Source organism: Ictidomys tridecemlineatus, chromosome 2 (genome assembly GCF_052094955.1).
Source record: "Ictidomys tridecemlineatus isolate mIctTri1 chromosome 2, mIctTri1.hap1, whole genome shotgun sequence".
Taxonomy (NCBI): domain Eukaryota; kingdom Metazoa; phylum Chordata; class Mammalia; order Rodentia; family Sciuridae; genus Ictidomys; species Ictidomys tridecemlineatus.
In genome coordinates this window covers 72790161-72816857 of record NC_135478.1, presented here as the reverse complement: position 1 = coordinate 72816857, position 26697 = coordinate 72790161, and the positions used below count along the sequence as shown (strand labels likewise).

Sequence of the window (26697 nt, the reverse complement as noted above, 5' to 3'; positions counted from 1 at the left end):
GAACACAGGATCTGTGATAAATAATGAAAGAGAAGCATCAAGGATGCTTCTGAGGCATTGGGCTTGATGATCCAGGAAGATGGAGTTCCCATTCTGAAGATAGAGAGCCTGTTTTATTCAGCTTTTTTCACTGCTGTGACTAAAAGACCAAACCAAAACAACTACAGAAGAGAAAAAGTTTATTTGGGGGCTTACAGTTTTGGAGGTCTCAGTTGGTAGACAGACAGCTCCATTCCTTGGGGCTTGAAGTAAGGCAAACATCATAGCAGAAGAATGTAGCAGAGGGAGGCAGCTCACATGGTGATCAAGCAGCAGAGAGAAAGACTCCACTTGCCGGATATAAAATATATACCCCCAAAGCCATTGGTCCCCAAAGCCACTGGTCCCAAAGCCCACCTTTTCCAGCCACATTCTACCCCTTTCAGTTACCACTCAGTTAATTCCTATCAGGGGATTGGTTTAAGACTCTCACAACCCAATCATTTCTCCTCCAAACATTCTTGCATTGTCTCACACATGAGCTTTTGGGGGGACACCTCACATCCAAACCATTACACCTGCTAAGGAGCCGATTTGTAATCAGGAGTCCTGTTTTGAAAGTGAAATCTAACTGGGACTCTTAATTTGTGGCCTTTCTCAACCTTAATTTGCTAATAGAAGTGTTCTTTTTCCATTTTTCGAGAATGGTACTCCAGTAAAGACAGCTTAGGAAAAGTGTCTACAGGAGACCAAAGAAATGTGTATGTGGTATTATTTAAAAGGTATCCAAAGCCAGATATCCAGCTGCTTGGGAGGCTAAGGCCAAGCTACTTGGGAAGGATCACTTGAGCCCATGAGTTTGAGGTTACCCTGAGTAACACACGGAGAGCAGTCTAAAAAAATTAAAAATATGTATTATATATTCAAATAAAATCATGAAATTATTTTAAACCTTCCATATTCCTAATGCTCTAACACAAAAAAAATTTTTTTGATTCATATTCCAGATATAACAACACATTCTGCAATGTTTATAGCATTGAAAGAAGCCTGTTGTACACAGATCTGTAGTTTTTATTTTAATTAAAAGCATATATGTTTTCGTGCGTGTTTTCATAATCGTTGTAATGCTAATTGTAATTATTTTCTCTCTGGCCAGGGAATAATCTAGAAGGAAGGCTTGGGGATTGCTTACGGACTGTAGAGGGGAGGGGTCATGCCTAAGGCTTAGAGACCCCCTCCAACGATAAGAAACATAGGGCTCAGTAGAGAAAGTCTGGGATTCCCAGCATATTGCAAATTAAAAGAGCAACTCCGGGACCTGCTTCCGGAACGCACAAGTTGCGGTACTCGCGAAAACGGACGTGCGGGCATCGGAGGATATAAGGTGTTACGCCAGACGCGGCGACTCCCGAAGCGGCCGGACCGGAAGTAGGGGTGGCCGGTGGCGCCCCGGGAGCTGCGGCCAGAGCCAGAGCCGCGATAGGGCTACCGGTGAGCGGTGGGCGGCGATCGCCGTGGCGGGCTGCGCAGGGAAGCGGAAAGCTTGGGAATTTTTTGTTTCCTGAGTGCTAGCCGAGCGCACACCTCGGGCTGGGGCGCGGACTTGGGAGAGGGTCCCGGGCGGGCTCTACCTTCTCTCCTCTTTTTTCGCTGTCGGTGATCCTTGTCCCGAGCTTGCTGTGGGAGTTCAGGGAAGTGGTGTAGGTCAGCGCTTAGCCCCTTGTCTGAAGGGAGGTCGCGCTGCGATTAGTACTCTTCTTCACCAAACCCTCTCACAACTCTTTGAGGTGAGGTCTGTTTCCCAGGTCTCACAGGTAGGGTAACAGGCTCCGGGAGGCAGTGCGACTGTCAGAGGTTCAGGTCCGTGCAGTCTGCACACTTAGCCTTTTGGGCCCTGGCTGGGTCTTGAGGGTACCCTGGCTCTCAGACGCGATCTCGGTAATCGAGGAAGCCAACTTTTGTGAATAAATTACTTAGAATCCAGGGACAGTAATTTCTTACAGAGGTGAAAGGGAAAATGATGGCCTTGTCTTGCCTGTGTCTCTCTCGCCTTTGGGAAACCAGCTCATCTTGGACTTGATGGCTACAGAGCACTGGGATTCCTTTACCGAGGTCAACTGATGATAGTCTGACTTGTTCTGAACTTAAGTTTACTCGTGGTTTTAAAAGTTACAATGCCTGTCTTTTAGATTGTTGGTAGACTAAATAGTGTTTATAATTATGGAATATTCAGTGCAATAGAAGAGCTTAAGAAATGTAGATTTCTTTTCCCGATTCAGAAGGTATTTGCTAAAGTTGCTGAAATGGGAAATCCTAGACTCTCAATTCTGTTAGACCTCCACTCTCACTCCCGAGCTAAAATCCACTAGTTCATAAACACATAGAAAGAAATTTATGTGCTTAGTATTTTCTAAAGGACACATACCAGTGATGGTATTGCTGGTGAGAGTTGACAGGGTACTAACAAACTAACCTGCTTACTCATATTAATTCACCTCAGTCCTACTATACAATCCTAGTTCGGGTGTTTGCTGTCAACCACCCAGTTAAGCACTTGCTTGTCTCTTTTTGGAATAATACAAATTTCAGTCTTAGAGCTTTGGTGGTCAATAAGATTGAATTGATATACCATGTAGGTATATCATAAAGAACCTATTTCTGGCCATTTTTATATACTTAAGCCTTTTAAAAAGCAAAAACTAGAATGAGTATTGATGTTTGTAAGGCAGAAGTGTGAAGATGATGTTTAAGTTTGCAAACCATTGCTCTCAGGTTTTCTCTTTGGTTTCCATGAGAGATGTCCCATAATAGGAAACTAGAGAGGCCCCAAGATTCATCACAGAAAATTAATCACCATTAAGACTGCAGAAATATAATTAAAGAAAAGTGTACTGGACTGAAAGTAAAGAGGCAGGCCCAAAATTCACTATTCCCGGGTGAACTTTGGTAAATCACTCTATCTGAGACTTTGCCATAGTTGTACCATATGACCACCAAGGACCCTTACCCCAGAAGTCCATGATTCCATCCCCTTAAAGGAAGCAGTGTTGTTGTTTTTTTCAACAAAATAGTGACACTAAGAATGTTACAAAGTCCTCATATAGTACTTAAGTTTAAAATGTTGAACTAGAGCTTATATTTCTTTAATGCCAAAGCTACGGAAGACAGATGAATATCAAACACAAATAGCAATTACACTTTCTGCCAAGTGGACAAGCAGTCTGAAATCACATGCCTTTGTGCATACTGCCCAATTTTATCCCTTTTGCTGGTAAATGAGGTAATCCCCTTTAGGATGCTGAGGAAAAATGTTTCTCTCTGAAGGGACTTCTCAAACTGTTAATTATGTATTGAAAACCTAGGATCTTATGTGGAAAAAGAAGTAGTAGAGAGGTGAAATTTCTGGAACTTTGACACCATAGGAATAAAAGAACATTAAGAAGCAGAAGTGTTTACAATGCTCTTAAAATCAGATTTTTAATTTTAGAGATGCAGCATTTTTATTATTCATTTTACAGGTAAAATTACTGCTTTATATATTCAGTCATATATATTTGCTTACCATCTAATACTTATCATTAAGATGAACAAGACCCCTACTCTCTTGGCACATACTTTTGTTCTAGGGGATGCAAAACAAGAACCAAATAAATAGATGGAGACCATAACACTATAGGGAAGTAAAACAGGGCTGCTGTTGTATTTCAGGATCCTCATAGAAGCAGGACAAGATAAAGGTTTAGAGTGCAGGTTCTAGAGACAAACTAATCCAGGTTCAAATCCAAGGCCTGCAACTGGGTTTCTGGTCTCTGTCCCTATATTCCCACTATAGGAAAACAGTACAATGGTAAGACTGCCTAGTACCTGGCATATTGTCACTACATTATAACCGCTGGCTACTCAAACAGAAATGAAAAAGTCTGAAGGGATGTTTTAGGACCAAATGTTTTTCTGTTTTGGAATAGACTGGGAACAGTCTCCCTCTGCTGCCAGTCTTCCCTTCTGGCTTCTGACTTCTCTGGGTGGGAAAAAGGGAGTCTTTGAGTCTCCTTAAACCTCACTCTGAGCTTCTGCCTTTGCTAGAACCAAAACTCCCCTAGAGCAGAGAGCAGAGCTACAGTTGTTCATTCATTTATTCGTCCACCAAACATTCGGTGTGCACAGGATGCCAGAAATATAGCAGCAAATGACTCAGTCTATGGGAGAAATATCTGCAACACCAGGTGCAGTTTTCAGGAGGGGAGAGGCAGGGGATCAGAGCATTAGTCCCAGGGACTAATGGGGAAAAGTGACCTAGGTGGGAGGCCTGAAGGCAAAAACAGCCATAATTACAGGGAGGGGGTTATAGCAGGGCAGTGAGAGATTGGTAGGATATCAGCTGGTGAGCTCACCTGCAAACTGCCAAGGTCATCACTCCCAGAGATCTTGAATTCTACCCCTTGCAGACGATTGTATATTTAGGAGGAACATCCAAGTACTTAATTGAAAGGACCAAATTAAATTGTTTTTTTACTTGGGGAAACTTTCTCATAAATACTCTTAGCTTCATTTTTGTCCTACAGTAAGGTCCAGAATTGACAGCCCAGGTCAATCCTTGGACCACTTCTCCTGGGCATTATTAGGAAACAGAGACCCCGTTAGTGAAGGGGGTTTTGTCAACATCTTTTTGTCTTTCAGTTTTCTGATTTTATTTTATTTCTTCTTTACTTTTAAATTTATTATCTTTGTTATTTTTGACCGGTCACTTACATCCATGGCATCAAATGCAAAAGGTACAGAAGGGACGGTAGCCAGAAAACAGGCCCCCAGCACTAACATCCCACTCAGAGCAACTGCTTCTGAGTTCTACCCAGTCACATCTGTTCTTTGTAAACGAGTAAAGCACATGCATGCTCAAATGTGTTTGATCACAGATAGCAGCACTCTTTACACACCAGGTAAATGCCTACCTTTCTTTTTTAAAAAAATATTTATTTTTTAGTTGTAGTTGAACACAATACATTGATTTTATTTACTTATTTTTATGTGGTGCTGAGAATCGAATCCAGGGCCTCGAAAGTGTTAGGCGACCGCTCTACCACTGAGCCACAACTCAGCCCAAATGCCTACCTTTCTTGATGAAATTTGTCTGCAATCTGATTCACTTTTATGTTTAGCAAGCAAATTGATTCCTTTTTAACTTCTGTAGGTATTCTATTGTATAGGTATGTCATACTTACTTAACCAATTCCCTGTTAACATACTCTAGGTCATTTCTAAACTCTCATGAATGATAATGCTGCAGAGAATTCCTCAAGTGGTGTGTTTTGTCATAGGTGGTGCCATGTCCACCTTTATTAGTCACTCCACCCCAGTCCTATCCTGCCTCTCAGGAACTCCTATAAGCAGTCTTCAGTAGTGTCCACCACTTACTTCTGTCACTTCTCTCCTGGCAGCTTCACCCTTCACCCACTTCAGGCCCCTTACCCTCCCCAAGTCAACTTTTCACTGCCGAGCTCCTGAGTAATTCCCACTCAAGCATTTCTGCCCCCTGAGAATTGCTTCCTCTGACTCCCTCTCTACCCTAATGCCTCATTTCCTACAGTTCTTGGAGGCCACAGAGTGTAGGCTGTGTGGAACCTTCCCATCCCCTTATCTCTCTCATCATCCTTCTTGGAGTCAAGTCTGTCATCACGATCACATCCCTCAAACCCTGGCGTGTCTTTGCCTCATACTCATTTGGAAGATCCTGTCTAAATCCAAGGCTCCCCTTCTAAGAGCCTACTCCAGCACTACCTCCTATCCTTTTTTGGCTTCCTCCTCCACTAACAGATGACTGACTGGATTCCTCCTCCTCTCCATGGTCTTAGCTGCCTGCTGCCTGAGCCTTTCACCCATCCCAGCATCACTCCAGCAATTCCCTACTCTCGATTGCATCTCCTCTCTTTCCTTCTCTCCTGGAGTACATCAGTGTACAAACATGCTGATATGTTGTTCATCTTAAAATGGAAAAAGTACAACATCCCCTCCCCTTTTCCCAGATTTCTTGAGCTTACACTGCTCAGCTTTTGCCTCTGTCATTCAACTATCAGGGAGCCCTGATAGCTCCCATCAGGGTTACTGGCGTCATTCAAATTGTCGTACCCCATGGTCAGGTCTCTGCTGCCACATTGCACAGCCTGTCTTTGACATGTCAATGGCTCCCCCTGAAATGCTTTTTCCCTTGGCTTTTGGGGCCCCACCTCTCCTACCACAGTCTGCTAGCGCCTCCTCATCTCCCTGACCCCCATCCTGGGCTCCTTCCATGCACCACAATTTCTCACAACTGCTGCCTTCTCCACAGTCACTTTGGCTATCTAGCTAATGGAACACATTTAACGTACCTGAAATGCTGCTCCTGAGTTCCAGCCCTGACCTGGTCCCTCCCGGGTATTTCCCCCACTCTTCCTTTAGTTGTATGAGCCAAAAACCTGGGAGTCATCCTTGCACTTCCCCATATCATGTCCTGCCCATCTCAGTCTTGAACAGACTGACTCCTCTCCCCTACCACCACCAGGGCCCACTCCCTTCTGCATGGCAAACAGAGTCCCTTTAACACTTGAGGTCAGATCATCCCATTCCTGTGCAAACCCTCCTCTTGCTTTCAGCTCCCCCAGAGCAAACCCAACTCCTCAGCCCACTGACCTCCTCATTGACCCCCTAATTCTCCACCAAACCATCTCTCTTAAGGGCCTTATCCTTCTGTCTGAACTGTTCTCCAGATGCTACCCAGTCCCCTCCCAACTATGAACTCCTCATCCCTGCTATGTGAGCTCCAGGACAGGACCTGGTGTTGCTCCATACCATATTCCCTGCACTAAAACTAGGCTAAGCTTGTAGTAGGTGCTCAGTAAAAAACTGAAATAATTGAATTCTCTCCTAGAAGTGGAATTGCTGAGGCTGTGCACTTGTAATTTTCAAAAAGTATTGTCAAATCACTTCATACAGATGTCAATTCAGTTTTACTTCCCCCACACCCCTGTGGATTGCATGCTTGGACTTTGGGTCTTTGCTAATGAGATAAGTACAAACTCATTTTAGCTGTAATTTTGTTTGTTGAATGTTTGGACATCATTTCATATTACTAAGTTCATGTTATCTTCTGGTATTTTTCTGGTTTTAATTTTTTACTTAAATCTTGCTGGCTCTGTTATCTGTTTTGGTGGAGGTTAAGAAGTAGAAGTGTGATTTTATATTTTTTCCCCAGATGGTTATCCAATTGTCTCAATACAGGTCTTTGTGGGGTTTTTTTAAATACAATGCTATACACACAATAAAAATACAGAAAGGGAGCTGGGAACGGAGCTCCCCAGTATGCATGAAACCCTGGATTCAATCCCCAGCACTGCAAAAAAAAAAAAAAAACAGTAAGGATTTGTATGAGGTTTTTTTCTTCTCAACAGCAGTTGTTATGTGATGTAGGAGGCCCAGAAAGCTGTAGCAGATGCCAATAGTGTTTCCTCTTGGAGAGATGAGGCAGTAACTGACAGTGGCACTATGTGCAGTGAGCTGAGATGGAGACCTAGCCCAAGAGACATTGGACACAGGAGGAAGTGATTCATCCTGCCAGTGGGTGCTAGGAGAACTCTGTAAAGAAAAGTTCAGTGAGATGGGGATAATAGAGCACTGCTTATCATGGGTTAAATTTCTAGTACTAAAAAATAAAGAAGAGTTCACTTTGAGCTGGGCCTCCAGTTAGCCAAGCTGCATTCTCCAACATCCATCATGTTGGATGTTGCCAGGCAAGAAAGTAGGCTTCAAATGGATTTTTTTTAACTTTAAATGATGGTATTCAATTTAATTTGGCCAGAGGATGGCCTGCAAAGCAACAGGTAGAGTAAGGTAGGTAGATATGAAGGGCTTTCTGAGCTCCTCTGGGGACTGGACCAGTGGGCCTCAGACCCAACTGTAGGACCTAGGGAGCACTGGCCGACCGTATGCATTCTGTAAAGCATCCCGTGGTAACCCAGTGCTGAGCCAAGATGGCTATGCCATTCAGCCTGGGAGCAAACAGAATTGATGTGCAGGAAAGGCTGCGATTGTTCCTCTCCCCTCCAAGAGATGAATCCACTGACAAGTGAAAGAGCTAGCCCAGGGGGAAAGGCTGGGCACCACACTGCCCCTACCTCTGAATCCAGGTCTGTACACCCCAGCTTCTTCCTAGGCACAGATTTAGTGACAAAATTGATCTGATATCATTCAGGTCACCTCATCTTCCCCCAAATGAAGCCAATTTCCCACTTCAGTTGACCTGTGCATTATCTATATGCCAAATGCCTTCCAGTTTCCCTAATTTTTCTTTCTCTTGGGTTTTTTGTTTGTTTTGTTTTAAGTGAATTTCCTTGTTAGTTACAAAGTTCCCTTGAAAGAATTGCTATTTCCTGAGTTTCTTTTCTTCTCCTTAGGCATTAGCATTGACAATTGTGTTGAGCCACAGAAGAGCAATTTCTGAACTTTTGCATTACTGTTGTTCTGAAACTGGGGTGTTTAGGGCTGAGGTCCCTGACAGCCCTGAGCCAAAATGAAGACTGTTCTCATGGTTGCAGAGAAGCCATCCCTGGCACAGTCCATCGCCAAAATCCTTTCTCGAGGTAGGAAAGACCAACATTAATTTTCTTTATTGCTTTGGTTTGTGAGCATTATTATTTTTACTATTCAGAATGTTTCTCTTTTTTTCCAAAGTGTGATTCTATCTCTGTCAGGGTAGATTTGGTTCAGATCAGAAGGCATTAATGAAGCATCTGGACAGTAGTCACCCTGGATGTGTTTACTTCCACACCTGGTGTGTACCAGGGCTGGGACTCTTAAGAAAGAAAAAGACATAGTTCACAGTCAGATGGAAGGTGCAGTCATTGTTCTGAGCCAGTCAGGGGCATTGGACATAAGTAGTAAACTGGAAGGAGGTACACAAGACAGCCAGGACCCCCTCCCATATCTATGTTTGACAAGACTATGTCATGGCCATTGTCATCTCTGGAAATTCACCAATGCCTCACATCCTTTGCACTTCACATCATTCAAGAGGAGCCTATGGGGGAGCCTTGACCATAGGCCAAGTTCCAGTTTTCCTGAGACCAGGGAACTGGAAAGATAACGTCTGCCTCTCATGCCTACCTCTGAACATACTAGGGTGGCTGCCTGGTGGAGTGCCATTTCCCTTCCTTCTTTTAATTCCCTCTAAATATGAAGGATATTTGGATGCTTGGTACCCAGCAGTGGCAGGAATCTACCCTTGATCCAGCAGTTTAGGAAAGAAGAGGTCATAGTACACCTGAGCATTTGTAGTCTAAAGGGGTTCAAGAACTGGCATCTCACCCTCAGAGGCTGAGAAAATTAGTCTGCAGAACCATCAGTAGACAGGATGAAAAAGACACTATAGAATTTGATAATTTGACCTAATCCCTGGTGAACTTAAAGTTCAAATATAGTAAGGCAAAAATCAAATTGAAAAATGGAAACAGAAATGCAGATAAAAAGCCTGAGAGGGTCTGCCTCTTGCTCCCAGTCTGTGAGTTCTGTGTTGTGAGTGCATTGTACTAGGTCATTTACAGATGCTATTGTCTTTGAGTATTGTTAAATCTCCCAGTACCAAATTACCCACAGTGGCCTAAAGAATATTAAAACTGACCTCTCTGGGGAAGGAGGACTCTGGCCTTCCAAGAGATGACATCTGGGCCCAGGGTCTTCATAGTATCCACAGCTCCATCTCTCTGTACTTCTTCTTTTAGGGAACATGTCCTCACATAAAGGGCTGAACGGGGCCTGCTCAGTCCATGAATACACAGGAACCTTTGCTGGCCAACCAGTCCGCTTCAAGATGACATCTGTCTGTGGTCATGTGATGACCCTGGATTTCCTGGGTGAGCACCCCCACCCACCTTCATCCTATTGAGGGGAGCCCTGCACAGCACTGCTAAAGGTCCAGTTACAGCCTACATCCAGAGGTCATGGACTAGTGACTAGGGGCCACTAAGTAAGATGCCCAGAATTCAGGCTGTAGAGCTCAGCATCTCAGAGTTCCTGTCCCAGTAGTTCCCTTTAGGCATTATATGCCTTGTACACCTTCCTGTGCAGATGAGGTAGTGATATCTATCTCATGAAGTGCCTGGCCCTTGCACATGTTTGAGAGAGGGCTACTGCTCCTGCTAAGTTAACTATTGTCTGTTGGTCATTGGATGACTGCCATTGTCTTGTATCATTACTGTTATCCATTTCCTTGATAAGGCCAGAATTAGTGACCACCTGGGTCTATGTGCAGAACCATGTGGTTAACATAAGTCCAACCCAAGCTCTGACCTGCCATATTAGTCTATTTTATACTACAACAACAGAATGCATGAGGTAAGCTAACTTTCTAAAGAAAAGAAGTTTATTTAATTCAATAGTTTTGGAGGCTGAAAGTCCAAACAGCATAGTGCCAGTTCTAGCAAAGACATCATGGCATATCACAGTGTCATCTGGATGACATATGCAAGAGGGAGAGATCACATGGTAAAGCAGGAAACCAGAGAAAGATTTAGGGTCAGGCTTGCTCTTATAACAACTTGCTTCCTTAATCCTTTCTGACAGCAGTGCCCTAAGTGACCTAATGACCTTTTATTAGGCCCAGCCTCTTAAAAGTTTTATACCTCCAATACTGCCACACTAGGAATCAAGCTTCTAGCACATGAACCCTTTGGGGGACTCTCAGACCATATTCAAACCATAGCTTCTGTACTATGCCATCAGCTGGAGTAGGGCAATGATTAGACATCTCTGAGTTGCCATTTCTCTCTCTCTCTCTCTCTCTCTCTCTCTCTCTCCTTCTCCTTCTCCCTCTCACTCTGCCTTTTTTTTTTTTTTTTTTTTTTTTGGCTGGGGTTCAAACCCAGGTTTGCTAAGCAAGCGCTGTACCACTAAGCTACTTCCTCAGACTAATTTGCCATTTCTCATTTGTGAAATGTACAACAATGTCCTCCTCCCATTCCCAAGAGGGACTCATTGTTACGTGATAGTGAAGGTATCAAAAGCACTAAAACCTCAGTAGTTTTTCTTGCTCCATAACCATACCAATAACAACAAAGGTGATAAAGTGGTGTAGCCAAGCTTTGGGGCCCCAGGCTTTATTCTCCAAAAGGCACATAGAGAGCAAGAATTAGAATTCCATCTGACCATGTACTCCCAGGCAGCAAGAATGGGATCTAAAATAAAACCAGAAGTCCAAGCTTGAAAGAGCCAGACCATAAGTAGAGAAGTAGGGGGAGGTACCAGACATGAGGCCAAGAGAGGTTAACCTTCCATAGGGAACAACTGGGCCCCTGATGTATACCCTATGAAATGCTGTGTGGTGGGAAAGGTTTACAAAATCCTTTGATTTTGAAGAGAAGATGACACATGAGTTCAGAGCCCTGGCAAAGTGAACCAACCCAGAAATGGTGCTTTCCACGCCACGACAGGGAAAATACCAGAAGAAAGGCTAGAATAGCAACCCTGCTGAGAGTTTGCTTGTTTGGTTCCCAAGGGTGGCCAGGTCAGGGTATCATCAGCTTAACAGCCCAGGGGAAGAAAGGCCTAGTGGGTGGGGTTACCCAAAGACCTGAATCCACATATCAGCACTGCTGCCTCTGACTGTCAAGTGACCTCGGGCCAATCTTCATCCAAGCCTTCTCCTCTTCATTAATGAGAAGAGACTGTCTCCCTGGGGTTATGAAAGTTGTGGAGGCCAAGCCTTTGTGAGCTGTGCAGTGTGACTCAGTTTCACCGTGACTATGGTTTGTAGGAAAGTACAACAAGTGGGACAAGGTGGACCCGGCAGAGCTGTTCAGCCAAGCTCCAACAGAGAAGAAGGAAGCTAATCCCAAGCTGAACATGGTGAAGTTCCTGCAGGTATGTACAGGGACAGGAACTCACCAGGTGACTCCAGCTGTCTTTGCCTGCCATTAGTTGAGTCCTCATCCTCATCTTCATCTTTGACACAGAAACCTTTGCTGGCTGACCTGGGCCTGCCTTTCTGTGGGCATCTCCTGCTGGCCCACAAGGCACCTTCAGGCCTGGTTCCCCCATCCTAGTCATTCCTATCATTCAATCCTAAAGAGCAGACATTCTGCTTTTGGCTTAGTTGAGGTTTTTTCCTCCAATTTTAAAATAAATACATATTTATTTTAGAAATTATAGATGAGCAGAAAGAATAAAAATTATTTCTAACCACATGACCCAAGACAACCACCATTACTAATTAGGGTTATTTCATTTCAGGACTTTTAATATTTCAATTTTGGGGATAAAGACCATATTATAATTATCATTTTTTGATCCAAAAAACAACCCTTCTGAGATAAATTCTTTTCTGAGAAGCTGAGCCAGCCTCACTGTAGCCAGCTCCTTGCTCATCTTAGGCATTAGTTCTCATAATCAAGACTCAGCCCCCAGGGCCCAGGCTCTACCTGTTGTCCCCAGAGGGGGAGTATCACAGGGCCTGGGCCTGTGACAGATGCATGTTAATGTGTGCTTTTGGACAGGTGGAGGGCAGAGGCTGCGATTACATTGTGCTATGGCTAGACTGTGACAAGGAAGGGGAGAACATTTGCTTTGAGGTAAGTATGGTGCCCACTTTGGTTCTAACACCCTCAGTCCCATTATTCCTGAAGCTGAAGTAAGGGGTTATCTACAGCAGCTTTAAAATGCCTTCCCCACCCTTTATTTGGGAAATTCTATAAACACTTTAAAATGAATAGACCCTAGTGTTACTTTGCTTTCTAATGACACATGGTAGAGCTGGCTTAAAAGGGGGCAGAATTATCTAGGGAGATGCAGATTTCAAAATGTAGTAAGTTAGTTTTCAGGGTCCCAGACCCAGCTCAGTGCCTTGGGACCTTCAGTTGATGTGATTGATCACCTCAGCACCACACACCTTTCTGAGACCTCATTCTTCTCATCTCCCACCTTTACACATCTTCTGCTTCATTCAGAATGCCCTCCCACCTCCCAGTCACCCCCAGTCACACAGCCCTCCCTGTAGAGACAGAGGGCTTCCCTCTCTTCCCATGTATCCCTTTCTTGTGCTTACTTAAGTCATTGTACCCTCATGCTTATTATGACTGCCAGTCTCACTCATGCCTCTTAGGCTGTAGCTCCATACAAGTCACCCTGTGTCCCTGTACCCTCAGCTTTCACCTATGGTCTGATATGCCTTAGGGTTCAGGAGATGATTCCAATGAGATGGGGTGCTCAAGGCTCCTGGCATTCTAGTGCAGTACCCTCAGCCAACCCAATTGCATACTCCCTTCTTAGATATCCTTCTATCCCCTCCCCACCCAATTCCAGGGACCTTTGCCTCTGGGGGTGGAGAATGATCGCAGCTCATTAGCTTTCTTCCTTCAGAAATAAAACCACTTCTCCCCAATAAGGACACTCCCGTCACTCTGCACAGCCTTCATAGTGCATCTCAACTCTAGGACCTGCTGTGCCCAACCCCCACCCACAAGCTGAACCCACCTGTGGTCTTGCCACTTTTGCCCATTTCCTCTTCCTCTTCCTTCCTTTTTCTTTCCCCGTCTTTCCTCCAGTCATCTGAAAGTTTCACTTACCCTTCTAAGCACACTCTCCTCCAGGAAGAGGGGAAACAGATCAAGTGGAGTAGATTTGGTGTCCCTAGTATGCTTGGCAGTAGCATTTACTAACTGGGAGCAGAAGACAAGAAAGGTGGCAATTGCAGGGTAATAGTAAGTAGGGGAGTGTCCAGGCATATTTATAGTTAGGAAAGGGAGCCATGTGGCGAAGGTTTTGTGGAGAGACCAAAGCTTCTGAAAAGGCAGAGAGATGGAGAAGGGTCTGGCAGGGGTGAAAGAAGGTTTCCCACACAAAAGGTTCAGCACTGGAAAGAGCCAGGCTCAACTGCAGAGGTGTGGAGGTAGATAGCCTGGGGACAATCACAGCCAGGCCTCCTTCCCCCCAGGTCCTTGATGCTGTTCTGCCTGTCATGAATAAAGCCCACAGCAATGAGAAGACCGTGTTCCGGGCTAGGTTCAGCTCCATTACTGACACAGACATCTGTAATGCCATGGCCCGCCTGGGTGAGCCAGACCACAATGAGGCACTCTCAGTGGATGCCCGCCAGGAACTGGACCTGCGTATTGGCTGTGCTTTCACCAGGTGCTGTCCCCCACCCAAACATACACATGTACTTTGGGCCCAAGCATACCCCTTCCCTCCCTTTACCCTAGGTACCTGCCTTTGCTGGTCCCCATCTGCAACCGCAGGGCCTCTTGGAGCCCAGATCAGCAACAGGAAATTTTCACATTTTAAAACTCTTGAAGAAAGGTCTGGGGTTGTGGCTCAGTGGAGAGCACTTGCCTGGCACATGTGAGGCACTGGGTTTGATCCTCAGCACCACATAAAAATGAATAAATAAAATAAAGGTATTGTGTCCATCTACATCAAAAAAAAAACTTGAAGAAAATTACATATATGGCTGGCATACTATACATCACACAAACTGCCACTTGATAAACAGAGGGTATCCTTACTCAAGAGTCTTAAGAAGAATGCAATGGATGGATAGAGTATAATAGAAAGACCCATCACCCAAAATAATAGGAGACTCCCTGGGTCTCACTCACTTGTCCATCATATGCACACATGATTCCTGCATGACACACTCTGTTACACTGACTTCAAACTAATAGCAGCTTACTTGTACCACTTCCCAACATATACCCCAAGCCCCAGGCTAGACTCACACAGGGGTTTAAAAATAATGTCTTAAGTGAATTCTTAATCAACTGTCTTTCTCTTTACCCCACCACTCCCCCTAGGTTCCAGACAAAATATTTCCAAGGGAAATACGGTGATTTAGATAGCTCTCTCATCTCCTTTGGGCCATGTCAGACTCCTACCCTGGGATTTTGCGTGGAGAGACATGATAAAATCCAGTCCTTCAAACCAGAGACCTACTGGGTGCTGCAGGCCAAGGTATTTTTCCCCCTTCTGTATTCCTTCTCTGTTGTTCCAGGTTTGCTGAGTGGATTCTCAGAGTTTTCCTCCACCACTATCATTTGTATTATCCTAAAGTCCCCTGGCCAAGGACACAAATGTGAATAGCTATAAATGAGAATGGTTTTCTGTGCCCCAGAAAAGATGTTCCCTGCCTTCATGGGGGTAGTGGGGCTAGGTTGGACTTGAATATATTGAATTTGGATAAGTAAGAATGAATTTCACTCTAGTGGTACAGGGTGAAGTCAACCCCCTAAGGGACCAGCAACTGTGGTGGTCAGATCCAAGAACTGGATTGAGGCCATGGGCTTTCAAACTTTTTGAAAGTGCTTAGAACTTTTCTTTGAATAAAAGCCTCTTTAAGCTTGATTTAAAGCATAGCAAAGCTGGGCGCAGTGGCACACACCTGTAATCTAAGTAGCTCGGGATGCTGAGGCTGGAAGATTGCAAGTTCATAGCCAGCTTCAGCAAAAGCGAGGCACTAAGCAACTCAGTGAGACCCTGTCTCTAAACAAAATACAAAATAGGGCTTGGGATGTGGCTCAGTGGTCGAGTGCCTTTGAGTTCAATCTCCAGTACCCAAAAAAAAAAGCATAGCAGAGTTGTTCTGATTGACACAGGGCTGGTGATCTTTGGTACCGGCATACCTAGACGCCTAGACTAGGCAGGGATGGAGTGAGAGGTAAAGGCTCAGACACTTCTTAATGACACATCAGCCTCAACTCCAGGCCACCCTCTTGAGACTACCCACCCAATTGCTGGCAGGGGAGTAGGGAGGATTAGATGCCAGCCTGCATATCTGTAAGCTAAACAACTACAGTTAGGAGAAATCAGAGTGGAGACCATTTTGCTCCTGTACAAAGACCGACTTCCCCTGATTCCCTTCCCTGAGAAAGCTCACCTGGATACTTCTTGCTTGTTCACTTTTTGTCCTTTCTACAGGTTAACACAGATAAAGACAAATCTCTCCTTTTGGACTGGGACCGAGTGAGAGTATTTGACAGGGAGATTGCACAAATGTTTTTAAACATGACAAAACTGGAGAAGGAAGCTCAGGTATGCCTCCTACTCCCATATCTATCATATTTGCCTTTTGTGGATGTAGAACTCCAGAAAACTCTGGCCAGGGGCTGTGGTTATAGCTCAGTGGTGGAGCGCTTGCCTGGCATGTGTGGGGCCACTGGGTTCAATCCTCAGTATCACATAGAAGTAAATAAATAAGATAGAGGTATTTTGTCCATCTCTAGCTAAAAAAGTTTTTTTAAAGAAAGAGAAAAAAGAAACCTCTGGCCAGAGGAACAGTCTATAACCATGGGTTACATCTTTCTTCCCCTTTCTGAAACAGATATCTTTTTGGAAAGAGGAATAATTACTTACACATACACTCCTAAGATACTTCTGCCAGTGTGGTAGCTCCAAAGTTCTGAGTATCTACTCTCTACCAGATACTACACACACCTGTGGCCCTGCCAGACCTCTTAATTCTCCCCTTTCCACCATACATAACTGATCTCCTTTGTTAGGACTTCATTTCACACAGATGTCCCTTTTTTATGATATTGAAAGCTAACAACTATAGAGGGACCTATGTGCACATGGACACACTTGCCCAAGATCATTCAGCCAGCAGGGTATAGACCTGGGATCCTCAGTCAACTTTCACAACTCTGTAGAGTTGTATTTCTTACTTATAGTTAGATAGGTACATAGATAGATAGATAGATAGATAGATAGATAGATAGATAGATAGATAGATAGATAGATAGATAGATAGACAGACAGACAGACAGACTGCTTGGCTGTTAGGAAGAGCAGCCTGGCAAGGGGCTGGCTACATGAAGTGGGGGAAAGTCACTGCCATCACAGCAGATCAATGCCCTGCTCCAATAACTCCCAAAGTCAGTAAAATACAACTTGGCTTTCTTCAGTTGCCTTCTTCTTGTCTTTCTTAAGGTTTCCTTGCATGCCATTTTGCCCAGGCTTCTGTTGTCTCAGATTTCTTAGACTTCTTTTAGAACTGTTCCATGCCTGTAGCACCAATGACATTCCTACGGAGACGCCATCTCCACCTCCAGATCTCACCCTGAGTGACCCTAGTCTCCATTGCTACACATAAACAATTGGCGTTAGCATTAGCACCCACATTTGTCAGTCTGGAATTCAGAATGTGCCACCCTAGCCAGTCTACAAGGGATTGGCAAGGGCAAAGGGCAGAGTTTGAGTTGTTCTGGTTGTATTTGCAGAAGACAAAACAAAGAACCATCTCTTCCAACAAGTGTGTGGTCCAGAGGTGGGAAGTTGTAGCTCACCAACCAAGCACAACCCACTGATTTTTCCATTTAACCTGCATGGCCTTTTACAAAAAATCACATAATGATATGGACTTGCAGCTTCCCTTGAAAAACTAGAAAATTTTGTAGCAGTGCTTGTGGCCCAGTCAGCAATCCCCATGCACAGCAAACAACAGCCACCGTCCCTAGGACAGACAGACCCATGTACCATCCCGTAACATTGGCCTCTATGGGATTTATATTTGCTGTCTCTTACCCTGACTCCTCCCCATACCTCCATGTTTTCTCTTTTTCTAGAAAAGAATTTTCATTATTTTTCCTTTCCTGGTCCTGAATATTCAATCCAGTCTTTAGACGACTGGAAAGAGTGAAATCAGAAGCAGAAAGACCAAATGAATGAAACCAAATCCATTGCCCACACATCTGGATTCCCTCTGTTATGGGCTCTTCTCCCTTCCAAAAATTACTCACAATGTCCCTTCTTCTAGGTGGAGACCACAAGTAAGAAAGAAAAGGCCAAGCAGAGGCCACTGGCCCTGAACACTGTGGAGATGCTGCGTGTGGCTAGCTCTGCTCTGGGTATGTGGAGGCCAATTTCATTTCTCTTTAAGTTCCAGAGTTGGAATAAGTCAATGTAAATGAGAGAATAGTGTCTCATAGTATTCAGTGATTCAGTAGTTGCTATCAGGATAAAATACATGGAGGCTACCTTCAGTGCAGGGCCCTGGGTCAGCAGAGTCCCTCAGAGGCCTTATACTCTGGAGATCCAGCTCCAGAGCAAAACTCTGGTCCAAACTCAACCACTTCCTTTCTTATCCCAAACCCCAGTTTCTTATCCCCTGAGAAAATGGAGCAACAATATTACCTGTGTCTTTGGTTTGCTGTAAAGACTAAATTATGGGAAATAGCATCTTTTAAAATAGCAGTGATAATGTTGGCCACTACTTGAGAGGGACAGCCTAACATTAGAATTCTCAAGCAGCTTCACTAGCACAAAGGAGAGGCCTCAGCCAACTAGAAATAGATGTAAACTTCATCTCTGAGCTTCCTACTCAATCACAAAGGGATTGGGTTAGAAACCTGGCAGTTTCTAACAGCTAGCAGTCTCTAGGCTTTGGTGGCCCAGCCATGGGAAGCCATGGGCTATGTCCTTGTGGATCAGTGCCTCCAGAGTCCCAGGAGGACAGTGGTATCATTAAGTGATCATTAGCTGAATGCTGGCCTCTGTTGATCAGGGAGCAGCAGGATGAACCCTACCTCAGTATATTGAGAAGGATAAAACACCACAAAGGCTCAGAACTGTGATTGTGCTCTTTGTTATCATAGTAGGCTCAATAGCCACTATGGTTATAGCCCTATAGCTATATGTGTGTAAGAGAGGTGCTCCATCATCACCATAGCCATGAGTAACATGCATGTGATACTGTTACAGAGCTAGGCTTTCTGGGAAACTGAGGCCTCATAAAGATACCCCTCCCTTTAAGCCCCATTCTTGTGATCAAATTAGAAATATTAAAGACATATTACTGAGAATAACAGGGATGAGTTTATTGAAGGGATAGGAAAAGGGAAAGGAGACACTCTCGGGGGAGAGAGTAGGTCCTCTCAGAGAGGAGAAGGACAGTATGCCTCTCCTGCACTCCAGTTTTGTTTTGTTTTTAATTTTTTTTTTTTGTAGTTGTAGATGGACAGAATGCCTTTATTATATTTATTTTTATGTGGTGCTAAAGATCAAACCCAGTGCCTCATATGTGCTAAGCAAGCACTCTTCCACTGAACTACAGTCCCAGCCCCTGCACTCCAGTTTTATTGGGATCCCAGAGAAGTTTCTAGAAAGTCTCACTCAGGTCTACCTCTTGACTTTTGACTGATAGCAGGATGACATCAAACTTTCAAGTCCCCACTCCCATGACAACTCTAGGTTACTTTGGCCTATGCTGGCCAGTTCTAATTATATTCTTAACCATAAATTCTTACAGATTTTATGGTTAATAAGAAGTATCCTTATCTCCCGGAGTTTTGGGATGTAGTCTGTGAAAAGGGTCACAAAAGTCTCCCTTCCTCCTTCAGCATAACTGGAGTTCTTCTTATCAACATTACTTTAGGCCTGTATTTCTCCTGCAGATAACAGGTAGTTTGCTGAGGAATGTAAGATATCCTGTCCACTTAAGCCAGGCAGGGCTTCAGGTAAATTTCTTCTTGGACAATAAAGCATGTGAGGGTCAGCACACTGGCTATCCCACATTCCAGGCTCCTGAGACTCCTGTCTCTCACAGGCATGGGACCACAGCATGCCATGCAAACAGCTGAGCGGCTGTATACACAGGGTTACATCAGCTACCCACGGACAGAGACTACCCACTATCCTGAGAACTTTGACCTGAAGGGTTCTCTGCGGCAGCAGGCCAACCACCCCTACTGGGCAGACACGGTAAGTGGAGTGGACCTTGCTTTTGCTCACTCAGGCCTCAGAACAGGCTGAGGCACTTTGGTCAAACCCAGGACTAGTAGGAGGCAGTCATGCCCAGACTCAGTTCCACTCTGTGCTCTCTTCCTCAGGTGAAGCGGTTGTTATCAGAAGGTATCAACCGCCCACGGAAAGGCCACGATGCTGGAGATCATCCTCCTATTACACCCATGAGGTCTGCCACAGAAGCAGAATTAGGTATCAGATGCCCCACCCACTTCCCCACACACCTCTCAAGCTTCTGGCGGAGCAGGGAAAAGAACAAGACACAATAGCTACATAGCACCATTAGACAGAGTCAGGCCCTATTGGCAATATGCTCCTCTTTCCCTGGCTTGGTGAGGGGTTCATCTGAAAGCTTTGCTTCATTACCATGGACTGAGGTTAGTAGTGAAGTTGTGGCGACTGATCAGGGAGAAGTGGGTGGGCAGACAACATCAGAGGAAATGGGATGAGATCCAGGCAGAGAGTGACAGGGCTCAATGATGGGCTGCACCTCCTACATGGCTCTCATGCCAGGAAAAGGCAGATGGGGAAGAGAAAACAGTCCAAGTGGAAACAGGAGCTACTACACACACTGGAGTTTGAAGTGAGGTGGCATGTCACTAGACAGTAGGACAGGCTGGAGCCTAAAGAGCAGCCCCAGAGAAGCAGGTAGAGGCTGTTTAGAGAGGTGGGAGCCATGGCTATGAAGATACCACTAAGCATAGGAGACTGGCTTTCCCTTGCTGTGTGTTTTCCTTCTTTCTTTTTTGGACTTTGGAGCAGGCCATCCCTGGCATCCATGCCAAGGCTGGAGGGAAAGTGCTAGGGGTCCTTAAAACCTGGCCAGGCCACTAGAGTGACTGACTGTGGGCCTTTTGCAGGGGGTGATGCATGGCGGCTCTATGAGTATATCACCAGGCACTTCATTGCCACTGTTAGCCATGACTGCAAGTACCTCCAGAGCACCATCTCCTTCAGGATTGGTCCTGAGCTCTTTACCTGCTCAGGGAAGACTGTCATCTCACCAGGTAAAACTGTGAGTCCTAGGAATCCTCCTTCACAGATTTTGGATCCAGAGATGGTAGGCCTAGGGTCTAAGGCCTGGGTTGCCCAGGAGGGGGACCCTAAATAGTGGTGCTGTCTCTCTTTAGGCTTCACAGAGATTATGCCCTGGCAGAGCGTGCCCCTGGAAGAGAGCCTACCCACCTGCCAGAGGGGTGATACCTTTGCTGTGGGTGAGGTGAAGATGCTGGAGAAACAGACAAGCCCGCCTGATTACCTTACTGAGGCTGAGCTCATCACACTCATGGAGAAGCATGGCATCGGTGGGTGCATCTACCCAGTTACTAGACCCAGGGTTCCCTTCCCCAGGACTGAGGCCAAAAGGATGTACCAGCAAAGCTGCCCAGTAACCCCTATACACCCAGCCCAGCACCAATCTGTGGACCAGTATCTGATAACTGGTGGCACCCTGTAGAATAGTTGATCCTGGCAGATCCCACGGTGGGAAGCAACTCACAACACTGTCACATCAGGACCTAGCCTTCTTTGTGAAGGCCAGGATACATGCTCATGCACTGTGGGGTCATGTACTAATTAGCACACATAGCGCTGAGAGTTGACCCACAATGCCAAAAGATTCATAAGTCAGATCAGCAGCCTCCTAAGTCTACATAGCTGATCATGCCTTTCCTGGAATCAGGTTCTGGTCTTGCTTCTCTTAGGGGCCTGGGGCACCTGTGGTTAAGTCCCAATGGAGCAGCCCTCAGCCTGCTATGGAGTATGGGTGCTGCTCCCCAAGTACTCTTAGCTCCTTCCCATTAACAGAACGGCCCCTCTCTGGCTTAGGAACCCTTTTCAAGTCATGACTTCTAGCAGCCATACATGAAAAAGGGATCTGGACCCAGTGACTAAAACAAGCTACATTTGTTACAGCGAAGAGGGCTTTTAGGGCTTTTACCCTTGCCCACTTTCCTGTTTCCTTCAAAACAGGAAAGTGGGCAAGGGTAGCCTTGTTGGTGGAGGCCCACAGGGCTGTGTAAAAAGGGTCTGATCAAGCCCACTGTATGTCCAGCAGCATACACCTGTAATCTCAGCTACTCTGGAGGCTGAGGTAGGAGGATCCCAAGTTTGAGGCCAGCCTGGGCAGTTTAGCAAGACCCTGTCTCAAAACAAAATTTTTTAAAGGACTAGGGGTATAACTCAGTGGTAAAGTATTTGTCTAGCATACATGAGGACCTGAATTCAGTCCCCTGTACTGCCAAAAGGAAAATGGGCCGGGGAGCCTGAGCAGAGCTGCCACTCAAGGCTACGGTAAGAACATTCTGGGGATTCAGAGCCCCTCATAGGCACAGAACCACTCCTATCCTAATCCACAGGGTCTGTGAGCTCTGGGACTTCAGCATGCTTCTTAGACTCCAGGTATCCATTTCTTCATATGGAAAATTCTCCTTCATTGAGTTGCCCGTCACCCACTAGCACTGGCAGGTGTGCTGTCAGCATGAATTTCCTTCTTCTTTCTCTTGTCCAACACACACCACACTCAGAATGCCTTACTTTCAGCTGCCTTCTCTACCAAGTAGGCTCCTCAAGGCTGAGGGAGTTACATCTCTGGAACTGGGAACCTGCCTTGGGGATCATGAAAAACTCTAGAAAGATGGAGAAAGTGGGAGATAGGAAATGGGTAAAACCAGCTGGGTTCAACAGTGAACTTGTAAGCTCCCCTTGGAAGGTGCTGGGGCTCTTCCTCCAGGAAGCATTGCTTGCTACAGTTTCCAGGTAATAGAAGCCAAGGAGGTTACATTTAATGGTTGCAGTGTAAATTCTGTGACCTTGACAGAGTCACTTAACCTCTCTGAGCCTCTGTCCTCAATTATAAAGCTAAAATAAGTACCCTATGAGTGGTTGTCCTTAGATTCACAAGACAAAATAGGAAAGGCACTTAGTGTGGTGCCCAGCCCCATGTAGAGGGAACCACAGGCATGCAGTCCTCCCTCCTGTTAGTGGTTGGGAGGCACTGAGATGGAGGATCCTAACAACTGGTGGGGATAAAGCTCAAGTGCACAATCCAGTGGGTACTGTTGGCTGCAGGCTAAGGAAAACCCAGAGCCTTACTATGTGTTTTAGGGACTGATGCCAGCATCCCTGTGCACATCAACAATATCTGTCAGCGCAACTATGTCACTGTGGAGAGTGGCCGCCGACTCAAGCCCACCAACCTTGGCATTGTCCTGGTGCATGGCTACTATAAGATTGGTGAGCCCCCTGGTCCTGTATCCTAGAGCCTGTGGACTCCCCAGCTTCTCCCTGAGTGGTGATTCTGCTGTCTCCTCAAGACGGGTCCTGGCCCTGCACTGAGCCCCTACCCCCTCATGTACTCCCCCAACTCCCACTGCAGGAGTGCTGCCCAGGACCTACAGGCATGCTTGAAAGATCTAAAATGGAAAGTAAGGGGCTCTTTTCCACAGACAAGCCCTTGGATATGTGTGGGGTCCTAGCTAAGGAGCCCATCAGCTCTCTCCTGTAGAGATGTCCTAGGCCTCTGGGAATGCAGAACCACAGCACGGATGTGGCCTGAGGACAGCCATATCTGTAATATGATTCTAGACAAGATGTTCTCACCCACTCTGTGCAAGATTTCCCTGTGGGAAATTGGGAAAGGCCTATGGGTATAGGAGTCAGCCTGGTGCCATCAAACTCTGGCTGAACAGCCCAGGGAGAGACCAGGAGGCAAGCTGGATTTGGAGGGACAAGCAGGCAGTGGGGGTGTCAGGGCCTTGGGTACAAGTGCTTGTAGCAGTTTCCAGCCATCTGCTCACAGATGCAGAACTTGTGCTTCCCACCATCCGAAGTGCTGTGGAGAAGCAGTTGAACCTGATTGCCCAAGGCAAGGCCGACTACCGCCAGGTCCTAGGCCACACCTTGGATGTCTTCAAGAGGAAGTTCCACTACTTTGTTGACTCCATTGCTGGTAAGCTCCACCTTTTCCCTGACTCCCGCCACCAGAGGATACCCCCCATCACCACCACCAATCAGGGCTGGCAGTACTCGGAGAACTAAGGGCACCCATATGAGGCCCATTACCAGATCTGAACTCCAGGCCTCTGCAGGCTAAGGAAATGATGCCTCCTCACTGATTATTATTGAGATTAAATAGCAGATGGATTAACAACACACACATTGCCAGGAACACACACACCTGACAAATGGGGCTACTGCTCTGCCATTCCATCACCGACAGTAGAAACCCCACCACCTGCAAGGATGTGTTCACACTAAGGACCTCAACCATGTGTGGTAACCCCCACTCCAGCCCACCCATTTACACCAAGCCACATACTGGAGGGTAGGCTGCCAGAGACTAGAAAGGATGTGACTCTGTCCTATACTATGCTTGCTTTCAGGTATGGATGAGTTGATGGAGGTGTCTTTTTCACCCCTAGCAGCCACAGGCAAGCCCCTCTCACGCTGCGGGAAGTGTCACCGGTTCATGAAGTACATCCAGGTAAGTAGGGTTGAGGGGCTGTGACTGCCCTTCCTGCCCATAGCACCCTTCTGCACTAATTCAGGCAAATCATGTCACTTCTTAGGCCTCTGCTTTATCATTAGTCATACAGAAATAATGTATTTTGCTTTGGGTTTCACACAGAATAATTGAAAGACCTAAGTCAGTACCAACAAATACCTCCAATGTCCCCCAGACCCCATAAACACATCAGCCATTAAGCCATGTGAACACACATTGTCCATTATTTCCTAACACATGTTTCTTGCTATCATGGGTGGTTATTAACCTACATGCCAGGACTTTTTTTTTTTTTAGTTGTAGATGGACAATACCTTTATTTTTTTTAATTTATTTTTATATGGTGCTGAGAATCAAACCCAGTGCCTCATGCATGCAAGTGCTCTTCCACTGAGCTACAACTGTAGTCCTATGCCAGGACTTTAGAACTACCTTCATTCATGTGTGGAATATACTAAGGCTTATGGTTTTTGGTTGAAGGTCCTTGATGGCAATGTATTATATTCTATATTAACATGTTAGTATTCTATATTACGTACTTGTTGTGTATTCTATATTTTGAGGGAAAGGAGGGCGGGCAGGAAAGTCAATGACCCTGGAAGCCCTTGTATTCCCTCTTGGCATTGCTGTAGGCCAAGCCAAGCCGTTTGCACTGCTCCCACTGTGATGAGACCTACACCCTCCCTCAGAATGGCACCATCAAACTCTACAAGGAACTGCGGTGCCCACTGGATGACTTCGAGCTGGTTCTATGGTCATCAGGTTCCCGGGGCAAGAGCTACCCACTATGTCCCTACTGTTACAACCACCCACCCTTCCGAGACATGAAGAAAGGTGAGTAAAGCACCCCAAGTCCTGGCTGCCCTTTGTCCCCACTGGGTAGCTATAGTCTCTTTTTGGCACCAGTCCCAGCCTCATCATCACACCAGGCTCCAAGGAGATCCCTCACCCCAGCCCTTCCCACACTGACTGGTGCTAAGATGGAAGATCTGGAGTATATCTGGGGCACTGCTCAGCCACCAGTCAGCCTATCTGCCACTCTGCCTGAGTGGGCAGGCTACTCCATGCTGCTTGGTCACTGGGGATCTGGGCAAGGGGTGAGCTATGATTCCTCCTGGGCTGGGGGAATGAGAATCTGCAGCATGTGGAGGCCACTCAGCAAGCAGTACCCACTGCTATACTCTGTTCTCATACACTTGTTACTAGAAAAAGGAGAGCATGCATCAAGGCAGGGTAGAGAGAACTGAGTCAAGAGTCAGAGGGGACCCAGAAACCATCACACTCACCCATGCTGTGTTCTTTACATCCTGCACAGCCTCTCAGGTGTCACCATCCCCTACTATAGACTAGGAACCAGTGGGAGTGAGACATCTACCCATGTTAACCTGGGGATCTGGAAGGAGCCCTCACAGACTCATCCAGATTCATCCCCACCTGCATCCAGACTGCTAGAGTAATGAGGCCCCATCTTAGCCCTCTGGCTGTCCAAAAGACAGTCCTATGTGGCCCAGTGATACAAGGACCACATGGAGTTACCAGTGAAGAGCTGTGAAAGCAAAGAGAAGGTTAGGGATGGATTTGGCTAGGATCTGCGAAAAAGACACTAGGCTGGAGGGCCTTCAAGATTGAGGAGTTTTTAAATAAGCAGACAACAGGGAGTGATGGCAGCTGGGAAAATTCAGGAATCCAGGATCTATAAAAGCAAGATTGCCCCCATGAGCAAGATCAAAAGGAGTACTTTGTGCCAGGACAAGGGGTCCAGGAATTTGAGACACTGAGAGCAGGCCCAGGGGGCTGTAGGGATAGGTGAGCACAGCAGAGGTGCATCACAAGCTTCCCCTCTACCCACAGGCATGGGCTGCAATGAGTGCACACACCCCACCTGCCAGCACTCACTGAGCATGCTGGGCATCGGCCAGTGTGTAGAGTGTGAGAGTGGGGTCCTGGTGCTGGACCCCACCTCAGGCCCTAAGTGGAAAGTGGCCTGCAACAAGTGCAACGTGGTAGCTCACTGCTTTGAGAACGCCCACCGTGTTCGAGTGTCTTCCGACACCTGCAATACCTGCGAGGCTGCCCTGCTCGACGTGGACTTCAACAAAGCCAAGTCCCCACTCCCAGGTGATGAGACACAGCACACAGGCTGTGTCTTCTGCGACCCCATATTCCAGGAGCTGGTGGAGCTGAAGCATGCAGCCTCTTGCCACCCCATGCACCGTGGCGGGCCTGGGAGGAGGCAGGGCCGAGGGCGGGGCCGGGGCCGGCGACCCCCAGGGAAGCCCAATCCCAAACGGCCAAAGGACAAGATGTCAGCCCTGGCTGCCTACTTTGTATGACATCCCTGTCCTCCCTTACCCAGACTCCAGTCACTGAAACCATTAAAATGCATTTTGCCTTCTCCAGAGCAAGAGGCCTGGGGCCTTTTGCTGTTGCAGCGACATCAGAGGATTACTGTGCCCTAG

At 46.2% G+C, this 26697-nt stretch overlaps 1 protein-coding gene across 4 annotated transcripts; it reads left to right on the top strand.

Moving 5' to 3' along the window:
- Nucleotides 1-1354: 1354 nt before the first annotated feature.
- On the top strand, nt 1355-26639 carry Top3b (DNA topoisomerase III beta). Of its 4 annotated transcripts, none has more exons than XM_005334477.4 (18): nt 1355-1473; nt 8406-8591; nt 9729-9860; nt 11759-11865; nt 12498-12572; nt 13934-14130; nt 14793-14949; nt 15913-16026; nt 17750-17840; nt 19538-19692; nt 19821-19926; nt 20595-20741; nt 20865-21038; nt 22840-22968; nt 23534-23683; nt 24117-24217; nt 24871-25072; nt 26090-26639. In XM_005334477.4, the coding sequence occupies exons 2-18, from the start codon at nt 8522-8524 to the stop codon at nt 26569-26571; spliced, it is 2589 nt and encodes an 862-aa protein (XP_005334534.1). In that variant the 5' UTR covers nt 1355-1473; nt 8406-8521; the 3' UTR covers nt 26572-26639. The 4 variants fall into 4 exon arrangements, with proteins under 4 accessions (XP_005334534.1, XP_077894973.1, XP_077894972.1 ...); XM_078038847.1 differs by having other exon boundaries at nt 23513-23683; nt 24156-24217; XM_078038846.1 differs by having other exon boundaries at nt 23513-23683.
- Nucleotides 26640-26697: the final 58 nt, after the last annotated feature.

Bases quoted from the DNA above. Each gene is read 5' to 3' on its own strand.
- Top3b (XM_078038846.1), top strand. From the start codon at position 8,522: ATGAAGACTGTTCTCATGGTTGCAGAGAAGCCATCCCTGGCACAGTCC. The intron at 9,861-11,758 runs GTGAGCACCCCC...TATGGTTTGTAG, and splicing joins GATGACCCTGGATTTCCTGG to GAAAGTACAACAAGTGGGAC. The intron at 17,841-19,537 runs GTATGTGGAGGC...TGTCTCTCACAG, and splicing joins TGTGGCTAGCTCTGCTCTGG to GCATGGGACCACAGCATGCC.